Source organism: Leptosomus discolor, unplaced genomic scaffold, assembly GCF_034619465.1.
Source record: "Leptosomus discolor isolate bLepDis1 unplaced genomic scaffold, bLepDis1.hap2 HAP2_SCAFFOLD_133, whole genome shotgun sequence".
Classification (NCBI taxonomy): Eukaryota; Metazoa; Chordata; class Aves; order Leptosomiformes; family Leptosomidae; genus Leptosomus; species Leptosomus discolor.
The window spans coordinates 88,338-99,928 of NW_028237773.1; the positions used below are offsets into that span (position 1 = coordinate 88,338).

At 63.7% G+C, this 11,591-nt stretch overlaps 1 protein-coding gene across 1 annotated transcript; it reads right to left on the reverse strand.

The window, feature by feature from the left end:
• Window positions 1-5,549: 5,549 nt before the first annotated feature.
• On the reverse strand, window positions 5,550-9,316 carry LOC147412822 (antigen peptide transporter 2-like). Its single transcript, XM_086480984.1, has 11 exons — window positions 8,649-9,316; window positions 8,451-8,559; window positions 8,231-8,361; window positions 7,946-8,151; window positions 7,153-7,350; window positions 6,944-7,072; window positions 6,666-6,854; window positions 6,396-6,569; window positions 6,160-6,319; window positions 5,948-6,084; window positions 5,550-5,871 (listed from the first exon to the last, which is right to left on the reverse strand). The coding sequence occupies exons 1-11, from the start codon at window positions 9,121-9,123 to the stop codon at window positions 5,584-5,586; spliced, it is 2,196 nt and encodes a 731-aa protein (XP_086337110.1). The 5' UTR covers window positions 9,124-9,316; the 3' UTR covers window positions 5,550-5,583.
• Window positions 9,317-11,591: the final 2,275 nt, after the last annotated feature.

Consider the following 11,591-nt stretch of genomic DNA (forward strand, 5'->3'; position numbering starts at 1 on the left):
CGACCCCCTGCCCTCTGAGGGGCTGGAGGCAGAGAGGTGCTGGGAGAGGCTGGGAGCTGCCTGCGGAGAGCGCTTGTCCCGCTGCGCCTGCCCACCCCCGGCTTTCCTGACGCTTTCCTGATGCTTTTACAGCGCGCCACCGTGATTATTACTGATGCTGCTTAATTTCGGGGTTGTAACCGATTTCTGCCGCCTGTCTGCGTTTCCCGGCGCTCACAATAAACGCTGGTCCCCCGCTTCCATCGGGCTGTGCCTCCTCTCCCGGTGCCTGGGCTGCTCTCGGAGCCTCGGGCCGAAGGCTGTGCTCATTTGGGCTGGGACAGTGGATTTTCTGCGGAGCGGCCCAGCACCGAGCAGTGTTTCGGGCTGGTGACCAAAAGGGCGCTGGGGCCACAGCGGTGGGTCTGACCAGCGTTGGCGCAGCGTCCAGGCCTTCTCTGCTTCTCGCTCGCCCCCCGGTGCAGGGATGGGGGTTGCCGCGCTGGCGAGCGCTTCCAGGGACATTTTCTGCTTTTGAGTCCATGTAAATGGTTACTGGGACCGAACCAGGGACTCGCCTCTGAACTAAAAAGGTTCCGCTTGTAGCGTAACGAAGGTGGTGAAGGGTCTGGAGAACAGGTCTGGTGAGGAGCAGCTGAGGGAACTGGGGTGGTTCAGCCTGGAGAAGAGGAGGCTGAGGGCAGACCTCATCGCTCTCTGCAACTACCTGAGAGGAGGCTGTGGTGAGGTGGGGGTGGGTCTTTTCTCCCAATAACCAGCGATAGGACGAGAGGAAACGGCCTCAAGTTGTGCCAGGGGAGGTTTAGATGGGACATGAGGAGAAATGTCTTCACCGAAAGGGTGGTCAAGCCCTGGAAGAGGCTGCCCAGGGCGGTGGTGGCGTCCCCGTCCCTGGAGGAGTTGAAAAGACGTGTAGATGGGGCGCAGAGGGAGATGGTTTCGTGGTGGGCTTGGCAGCGTTGGGTTAGCGGTTGGACTCGCTGATCTGAAGGGCCTTTTCCAACCGCCGTGGTTCTTTCGAAGCCAAAAGAGCCGCCTGCCTTGCCCAGCCTCCCGGAGGACCCTGGCAATGGGGTTGCTGCCCGTCAAAGCGAAGCAGGTGCCGATACGTGCCCTGGCGGTGATGGCCCCGTCGTGCGGGGTGACACAGCAGAGGATGGGTTTTGGCAAGGGGAAAGAAGACTCCGGGTCCTTCTGAAAGCTGGCTTTGCCGTAACACAGAGCAAGGTCAGAGGACCTTGAGGAGAAAGCCAGGGTTTGGGGGTAAAAGGGCAAGATGGCACCGTCACAGCCCCGTGGATGCACTCAAGAAGATAACAGCCGCGTCCCCACCAGGTAACAAAGATGACACGCAGGCGTTCCTCGCTGCAAGGGCTCCTGGAGGACACCTGGGAGGGTCCAAGGTCAACCTCTAGGGTGTTGGAGCTGCGGTATCAAGGGTCCGAGGCTGCTACAGCCCGAGGGAAGAGACGGGCGGTGTCAGAGGGGGTCGGAGCTGCTGGAGAGGAATTTATGAGTGAGGGACTGGAGGCAGGGAGAGAAGGGACTGGCATCAGGGTGTGGACTAGGAGCGGGAAAGAAGGAAAGGGGAAGGGGAAGGAATGCTGGAAGGGAGTGGTGTTGTGGGAACTTGGGACACAGCCGGTGGGAATGCCCGCTCCGGGTGTGGGAAGGGCTGAGGTGTCCCTGGGGTGGAGGTGGTGAGCTGAGAGGTCAGGTTGGTGGGTGCTGATAAGAAGGTCTCCTGCCCTGAGGTCACCCAAACAGTCACTGAGGTGAACGTCTGGTTTGGGGTCACGCAGACAGGCACTGTGACTAAACCAGGGACTCAGCTCGGAACTAAAACGCTTGCTCTTGCAGTCAAGGGGACACAGTGGAAGTCCACACAGTGGACTCTTCCCCTGGGAGGGGGCAGAGGCAGAAACGACCTGGTCCCTCTCCCTGACTGGGCTGCGAGACCCAGGGAATGGTTTTGTGCGTCAGCCGGGCGAAGACGTTTGCTCCCCGGTTGCTCCGGTGCGGGGATGGTGGGGCCGACAGGCAGGCAGGGAAGCCCAGCAGCGGGGATCCATCGCTAGGGCCTGTGGGATCGGGGGACTGGAAGAGGGGCAGCCACCCGCCGCCTCTGGAGGTGGCTCTTGCTGAGCGCGGAGGCAAAGTGTCGTGTGGAGGAAGATCCCATAACCCAGGGAGGCAAGGGGTCTACCAGAGAGGAAGGTATCCGGTCCCTGAGGGCATTCATGGTGGTCTGCAGTGACCAGGACAACAACGGGGCCCCCCAAGGTCAGGATGGCATCCGGCGCACACGGTCCGTATGGCGGATGTTTGCACGGAGCACACCGATGTGCGCCAGCAACCCGGCCGTGGTGGATGGGGCAGATTTTGTGGTGCCAAGGGCCCATGGACGGCTCTGCCGGCTTCAGCCACTCAAGGAGAACCGCTGTTCCCCCTCCCCACCACGGGCCTTTGTCTCAAGCTACGGACAGACTGTTCCCCCAGGTCCGGCCGCTCGACGAGAAGGCGGAGGATCTCCCTCCCGGCGCCTACAGGCCAGCATCTCGGCTACCAAGAGCCTGCTCGATGCAACGGGGCCCGTGGGCGCGCACCGTGTGCCACCTGGTAGGGTTCTGTCTGCGTGACCGTGGAGAAAGGCCAGGCGGGTAAGGTTCGACGGTGGTAACGCACCGCGATTGTCATGGCCTGGGCAGGGCAGGGATGTCAGCTGAGCGACTCGCTCCTCTGGCAAGAACCAGCCCAAGGGTAAGAATTCTGGCCTGCCCTACAAAGCTCGTGAGGGGAGAGAACAGCTGAAAGAGGGAGCCTTGCGGCGGCAAGACGTCTCTGTTTTGGCTAAGGTGTGAGGAACCGAGCAGAAAAACACTTTGAGCATGAAACGCAAGGCTACGATGCCCTGGAGTGAAACTTTTGCTTAATTATCTAGAAAATTAGTATCACAGGTAACGCAGAATTATGGAGGTCACGCTACACGACTATGTTACTCGGCCTAAATCACGCTATACATAACCCATTGGAGGGGAAACAAAGAATTAGAGGCTAAACCCAGGAGAATAAGGGGTAAAAATTGGGAGAAAGGGACTGAAGATCTAGAAGAGGCGGTCAACGGGCTGTGGTCTTCTTCCTCCACCCGCGGCAGGGACGCCTTCTTGGTAAGAACCGCGCCTTCGCCGCGGCAAAGAACGCCCGGGAACACTTGGCCATTGGCATTATTGGAATGTATTGGCGCTGTTGCAGTACGTGCATTTATCAACAGCCGTTCCGTCCGTGTCGTACCTGTCACCTTAATAAATTACCCGTATTTGTGGAACTGTCTCAGTCCCTGAGAGGGCTCTGACAGGCAAACGTCACCCCCTCACTCGTAGCGTGACAGCAAAATTTGGCATCACGGACAGGATTGTCGTGGATAAATTGCTGCAAAAACCAGAAGAGTACACCGTCCCAAGAGGGAATGGAACAGGCCCAAAAATTTTGGAAAGATGAGGCCAACGTGGTAGAGCGACGAGAAAGCTGTAGGAGTGAGCAAAGCACCAAAGAAGGTAAAGGCAAAGGAACTGTTTGGGCGATACTGGGGGCTTGCTTACCTCGTGCGCAACAGGAATTCAAAAAAGACCCTTCCCCCGAAAAAGCTGCAGGGGTGGAATACGCTGGTTTGAAGCCAGAGAACGAAGTGTTGAGAACATCCTTGAACTTTGAAAGAGAGACCTGAGAGAAACTGGGGACACGGGTAGGTACTCTCACATTGGGAAATCAAAACCTAAAACCGGAGAGCAGGGAACTTAACATGCTACTGGCCTGAGCCCAGAGGTGAGAGAAACGACTACGGGTGACAGCAGGTCTCTTGCTAAGCCAGGTGGTCTCAGGTAAACAAATGCGCGGATTAACACCCTGTGCCGATCCCGAGCCGTGGGAGGGAAACCTCTGGGCCGATAACAACAGCGATGACCCAGCGGAAGACTCTGGTTGTGATCTTACCCCAGAGCCTGTACGGCGGCCGCTGATCACAACTGGAACGGCAAGTGACGGGGATGATGATGTTCGTACCACCGTCCGCACCGTCCCGCGGTCTGCTGCTGGATTGGCAAACCGGTGGGACAAATATTCCAGGAGGAGCCCGAGACAGAAGAGGGGTGCTGAGTCTCCCTTGCAGGGGGTGACCAGATCCTACTAAGTGAGGAAGAAGCAGGAGGCTACCGGGGCCCTGAAGTGTTTGGAACCACCTCAGCGGCGAATCGTAATTACTCGCTGACTGCACGGGGTGGCAGAGACCACGAGACGGAGGCGATGCCCTTGTGATTGAGACCTCGGGGTTCTCCGGTGGGGCTGTGGCTGTGCAAGAGGCAGCTGTAGGAGAGGGATGAGTTCAGGAGATCCCCTATTGATCCGGCCAGATTAACGCCCCTTAGCCGTGGCCCCCCGGATGGCCTAAAAACATACGCGGCTCATGCTCAGGACCGCAGACCAACTACCCGTGCTCTGAACGCTGCTGCAGCTGCCGCCCAGCCTCCACGGGACCAGGTCCACGTAACCGCTTGGAGAGCGTTTGTACAAGAAATAGCGAATTACGGTCGGGCCGACCCCTGGGAAACCACCCAAACACCCCTGGCGAGTTCGCCAGGTCCACGCCAAGGAGCCAGGGTCTAAGCTAAAGTTTGGTAACGAACGTAAGGATCTTTGGCGTAGAGCTGATGGGGTTAAATCACGGCAGTCCTTTTGAGCACCCCGCGTGGGGCTCAAAGGCCTTGAGACAACGACAGGCTTGATCGGCCCGTGCTACGCTGAATTTATCCGGGTTTAGCAGTCAAGGCCCTGAGAGGACTCTGACAGGCAAACTTCCCATCCTCACTCTCAGCACGACGGTGACCATGGAGAAGACCATGGAGAAGACGTGAGGAAGTGGCTTGGGGCACCCACCTCCGTCCTGGCAGCTCACAGGCAAGAATCGTCGGGACAATTAGCGGCTAAAGAGGGACCATCGAGGAAGACTGCTGCTGCAGTCACTGTAAAGCAATTCCCCGGGGGCAGCAGGTGAGCTGAGGTCACCTCTCCTCCTCCTGCGCCTGCTCCTGTGGATCTATGGCCATGGGAGGTCGAACCTCACGCCCAGCACCATGGAATGACCGTGCTGGACCACAGGAGGGCTGTACCTGTGACTAGTGCTTGCAGCAGAGCCTGGGCAAGGGAGACGTGGGCTCCTCTGAGGGCGAAAAGGTTTGTGATGACAGGAGTGGGTTAAAGAATGCTCTGGTCAGGACTCGGGTCCAGGCTGAGGAAAGAGACAACCAGATGCCACAGCTTCACAAGGGACATCTTCCCTTAGAACAGGCTGCTCCCAGGCCCGTCCCACCTGACCTCGATCGCTCCCAGGGATGCGGCGTCCGCAGCTTCCCTGGGCACGTCCAAGAGCCGTGTCCCTGGAGAACATCAACGCGAGCAGCAAGTAGACCAGGCGGCTAAAACCGGCGTGGCTGAGGTTCTGTGCCCGAGCCCCCGCAGCCAAGTCAGGCCGTTCCCCCCATGCCCCAGCCGGCTCCTCTCCGACGAAATTCTGCTTTATTTCAGACAAATCTAGGTCCCGATGGGAGCAGCCCCCTCCTCCTGCCCAGCCACTGGGTCAGGAGCCGGCGGCTGCCCCCCGCAGCCCATCCCCGGGGTCTCTGGCCGCCCCGCGCTGGGGGAGCGTTGCAGCAGGCGGCTGTAGGGCCCGTGGCGGTCCCGCAGCTCGGCCGGCGTCCCCGTCTCCACCACAGCGCCGCGTTCCAGCACCACGACACGGTCGGCCGCCTCCAGCGTCCGCGGGCAGTGGGTGATGAGCAGCACCGTCCGGGCCCCCCAGCTCCGCACCCACGGCTGCAGCTGCGGGAGGTGCCGGCACCCATCAGCGCCCGCCGTGGGGACGGGAACCCCCGGCCCGGCACCTCCCGCCACTCACCGCAGCCTCGCCCTCCCCGTCCAAGGCGCCGGTGGCTTCGTCGAGGATGAGGACGGTGGGTCGCCGCACCAGGGCCCGGGCGATGGCGAGGCGCTGCTTCTCCCCCACGGAGAGCTGCCCCCCTTTCTCCCCCACATCTGTGGGATGAAAGCCTGGGTGTTGAGCAATACCCAGGCGCTTGGGGGACCCCCCACCAGCCCCCCGGCACTCACCGGTGTCAAAACCCCTGTCCAGGGCCGAGATGAAGCCCAGGGCGCCGGCGGCGGCGGCGGCCGCCCTCACCTCCTCCTCCCCGCAGCCCTCCAGCCCGAAGGTGATGTTGTCCCGGATGGTGCCGGAGAACAGCACGGGCTCCTGCCCCACCAACGCCACCTGCGCCCAGGTGGGGGCTGAGAGCGCGCACCACTCGGCGCACTCGCGCTGCCCCCCTGCCCGCTGCCGCCCTCACCTGGCGGTGCAGGTACCGGTGCTCGTACTCCCGCAGCGGCACCCCGTCCAGCAGCACCTCCCCGGCGCCGGGCTCGTACAACCGCTCCAGCAGCCCCGCGCAGGTGCTCTTCCCACTGCCGTTGAGTCCCGCCAACGCCGTCACCTCGCCGGGGCGCAGCTCGAAGGAGACGTCCTGGCGGGGGACGGACACAACGCGGCGGTGGTGGTGGTGGGTGCTCAGGGACACCCCCGTCCCCTCCTTGGGGACCCCTGAGAGCCCCGGCTCTACCTGGAGGACGAGGTGCTCGGGGCGCGCGGGGTAGGCGAAGGAGACGTGCTGGAAGGCGACGTGGCCCCGCAGCGTGGCGGGCGCCCGGGTGCCCCCGGTGTCCCCGGTGGGTTCCCGGTCCAGGTACTCCAAGATCTTGCGCGTGGCTGCCGCTTTGCTCAGCAAGTCGCTGTAGCTGTACGCCAGCGTCTGCACGGGGCAGAGGCGCCGGCACTGGGGACGGGGACAGACGGACACGGTGGGGGGGAGGGGGGGTGACAAGCGTCGCGTGGTCTCACCTCCACTTGCTGGGCGACTTTAGCCTGGTAGAGCAGGAAGGTGACGAGGCCACCAGCGGTGACGGTCCCCTCGCCGAGCTGCTGATGCCCGTTGTAGAGCATCAGCACCTGCATGGCCACCCGCAGAGCCTGCAGGGACGAGGGTCAGTTTTGGGGGGGCGGGAAACAGGGGTGCCTGGACACTGGGGTCCCTTCTGCACCCCCCTCACCCGCTTGAGGAAGATGAAGAACACCCGCTCCATGTCTATCCGGTCCTTCAGCCCCAGCATCTTGGCCACTGCCTGGCTGTGGCGGCGCTCCTCCTCCTCCTCCCCGGCGAAGGTCCGCACCGTCTCGATGGAGGAGACGGCCTCCTGCACCACCGTCGCCGTGGTGGCCGTGGCGTCCAGCATGGCTCGCTGCAGCGCCTGGGTGGGGACGGTGGGACTCGGCATCCGTGGGGGGGCGTTGGGACATCCCCACCGGACTGGCCCTGCCCACACCCTGCCCACCGGGCCCAAACCTCTGTCCCCCGCACTGTCCCCATCCCTGCCAACCCCATCCTGTCCCCACTGACCGCTTCCCCGCCACCCCCACCAGCACGTCACCATCCCACCATCCCATCCCCACCGTCCCACCAGTCCCCACTGCCCCCATCCTGTCCCCACTGTCCCACCCTCTGTCTCCATCCCACTATCCCACCCCTACCCTGCCAGCCTGTCCTCCCTGTCCCCCTTCCAGTCCCTCCCATCCCCAGCCCACCACCATCCTGTCCCCCCATCTCATCCTGTCCTCCCTATCCCATCCAGTCCCCCCCATCCTGCCATCCCCAACCCCACCATCCCATCCCGCCTCCCCATCCTCATCCCACCCTCTTGTCCCCACCACTCCCGTTATTCCATCCCCACCCTCCCATCCTGTCCCCACCCCACTCTCCCGTCCTGTCTCCACCAGCCCTATCTCACCATCCCGTCCCCACCGTCCCACCCCACCCTGTCCCCACCATTCTGTCCCCACTCTCACCTGGGACCGGGCGCTGTAGACCTTGTACCCGATGAAGATGAGGGGCACCTCCAGCAGCGCCAGCAGCATCAGCCGGGGCGAGAGCCCCACCATGAAGCCACCCAAGCCCAACATCATCACCAAGCTCCTCAACGCCAAGTTGGCGTTGGACGGCACGGCCTGGCACAGCAAGGGCACGTCGTTGGCCAGCCGGGCGGACAGCTCGGCTGTGGAGATGGCGACGGGTCAGTGGTGGGGTTGGGGGTCCTGGGGTGGAAGGGGTGGGGGTCACGGGGACCCCCCTACCTGCTGGTGTCCTCTGGAAGAAGGCCAGATCCTGGCGCACCAGGCGGGAGAAGAGCCGGCAGCGGGTGCTCAGGATGAGCCGAACTTCTGCCCAGAGGAAGAGACCCCCGCGGCAGCCGGCAAACAGCGAGCTGGGGGGTGGCGGTGGGACACAGAGACCCCCGTCAGCCCGGCCGCGGGGGACAGACGGACAGACAAGGGGGGACGCAGGGACCCCCACCTGCCCAAATCAGCTGCGAGGACCAGACCGACGGTGAAGAAGGTGAGTCCGTCCCCGCTGCGGATGGCGTCCAGGGCTTTGCCGGTGCAGTACGGCCCCGCGGCCTCACCTGGGCGGGCACCAGCGCCGGGAGTTCAGCGTGGGGGGCCGGCGGCAACGCCGGGCGCCCCCCTCCACCCCCCGTCCGCCGTCACTCACCCAGCACGGCCAGCACCAGGAAGAGGAAGGCGCCGCCGAGGACGGGCCACTCGGCCCACGCCAGCACCAGCAGCCGCCGCACGGCCGCCGGCGACTCGGTGCCCCCGGCCTCGCCGGACGCCGACACGGCCCAAGCCAGCAGCGCCGCAGCGGCCGCGCCGTGGGTCGTGGCCACCCAAGCCGGCGCGGCCGTGGCCAGCAGCACCGGCGCGGCACCGTGCGGCACCAGGAGGCTCCGGAGGGTGAGGAAGACGGCGGGGGTGAGGCTGAGCATGATGGCGGCTCCCCGGGGACCCCCCGGTGCCAGCAGCCGCCCGGCCGCGGCGAACGCCAGCAGCCGCACTCCGGCTTCCAGCCAGGCGGCTGCTGGGCCCAAGCGGGCCAGTGCCGGGGCCAGCTGGGCCAGCGCCGCCAGCAGCACCAGGTCAACCAGGAGCAGGAGGCAGGCCAGGCGGACGGCAGGGAGCAGCGCCATGGCGGGGTGCTCACCAGTCAGCACCAGTGCTCCCAGTGCCGCTTCCTTGGGCAGCGCTCAGCACCCTGGGGAACTCACCAGTCAGCACCAGTGCTCCCAGTGCCGCTTCCTTGGGCAGCGCTCAGCACCCTGGGGAACTCACCAGTCAGCACCAGTGCTCCCAGTGCCGCTTCCTTGGGCAGCGCTCAGCACCCTGGGGAACCCACTAGTCAGCACCAGTGCTCCCAGTGCCGCTTCCTAGTCCCAGCCTGGATCCCCTGGACCCTGCCCGGCACCCCGGGACACTCACCAGTCAACACCAGTGCTCCCAAGTACCAACCCCTAGTCCCAGCCTTTATCCCCAGACCCTGCCCAGCACCCTGGGGTGCTCAGCGGTCAACACCAGTGCTCCCAGTCCAGCCCACTAGTCCTAGCCTGGATCCCAAGGACCCTGCCCGGCACCCCGGGACACTCACCAGTCAACACCATTGCTCCCAGTACCACCCCCTCAGCTCCCCTGGACCCCGCCCGGCACCCTGGGGAGCTCGCCAGTCAACACCAGTGCTCCCAGCCCAGCCCCCTCATCTCCCCGAGACCCTGCCCAGTACCCTAGAGCACACACCAGTGCTCCCAGTACAGAACCCCCACCTCTCCCATTAGCCCCAGTCCCACCAGTACCTCCCAGCACTCTCCCGCCCGCTGCCCGTTGGTTTCACTTTCGAGGCCCCGCCCCGCCCCTCCCCCTCCCCGCGGCACGCGCCTCGCCAAACTGCTCCAGCTCGCTCTGCCCGGCAACTGATGACGCTGCCGTCTCCGCCAATCAGCGCCGTCCGCCAGGCTCTTGCCCGCCCCCGCCCCGCCCCGCCCCGCCCCGCCGTGCGGTCCCCGGTGCCCGGGGCTGGGCCACGCGCCGCCGCCGCCGGTCCCGCCCCTGCGGTGGTTTCGCTTTCCGAGAAACGGCGGCGGCTGCCGGGAAGGGGCGGGACCGGGACCGGGACCTTGGGAAAGGGTCCCGGGAGCAGCAGCGGGAGCGGGACGGGGCGGGGACACCGGCACCGCCACCGGATGCTCAGCGGGACCGGACCGGGTCACACCGGGACCGGTTCGATCACACCGGGGCACACCGGGACCGGACCGGGACCGGACCGGGTCACACCGGGACCGGTTCGATCACACCGGGGCACACCGGGACCGGACCGGGACCGGACCGGGTCACACCGGGACCGGTTCGATCACACCGGGGCACACCGGGACCGGACTGGGACCGGACCGGGTCACACCGGGACTGGACCGGGACCGGACCGGGTCACACCGGGACCAGTTCGATCACACCGGGGCACACCGGGACCGGACCGGGTGACACCGGGACCGGTTCGATCACACCGGAGCACACCGGGACCGGACCGGGTGACACCGGGACCGGTTCGATCACACCGGGACCGGACCGGGACCGGACCGGGTGACACCGGGACCGGTTCGATCACACCGGAGCACACCGGGACCGGACCGGGACCGAACCCGGACCGGACCGGGTGACACCGGGACCGGTTCGATCACTCTGGGGCACACCGGGACCGGACCGGGACTGGACCGGGACCGGACCGGGTCACACCGGGACCAGTTCGATCACACCGGAGTGTTGCAGAAATCCCCAGATTTAGGATTTTAGGATACTGCTTGGAAATGCCCTTAGTCTTCCCCTCCGGATTTGAATACCAAGCATTCTAATGAGTGGATATTAGTAGGAGAGACTAATGATTATTTGGGGAAGATGAGTCTCAAATGCAAGAAATGACCCAATGTAAAAGAAAATCTGCCTTGCCAAAGCTGCTGGGACCCCCCTGTAAAGTCCCAGACCTACGGTGTTTATTAACCAATAACCTGCTGGTGGTTAGAAACAAGGACAGTGGGTTCTTGTCCAATGCGGAGATGGGAGTTTGGAGAATCCAGGGAAGACTCAATGTGAGTTATGCCAGGAAGCCCTAATTGTGTTATACATACATCAGTCATTTCCTTCTGCCTATCGCTTTGCTGTTAATTCTAACGTGTTCCGCCTCATACGGATGTTGGTTCCTTATTTTCTATAACCTAATTCCTCGATTCTGACCCTCAAGGTCGACGCGTCCTTGAGGCCTACTATGTTCGTTTAGACAAGCTGCTCGACAGAGTTTTCTTTGTGCAGGCCCTCTCGCATTCCACGCCCGTTTTCAGCGAGCCACGCTCCCACAGCCCAAGACGTCTGCTAGGCAGGGTTGATGACGGTACCCGTTGTGTGTCATCTTTGAGTCGTGACCAAAGCAGGTACGAGCCCAGAGCCTGCGAGCCAAGGACACGTTCCTTGACCAAACACGGTCCCTTCGAGGAGTGGTCGAGACCTCCGACTCACGGACCACCTACCCAAACGATACCCCCCACTCCCAAGGGAACGACGGAAGCCTGCGACAGAGGCCGCGCGCTCATTTGCGCCAGAAGCGAGAAGCGAGGAACCG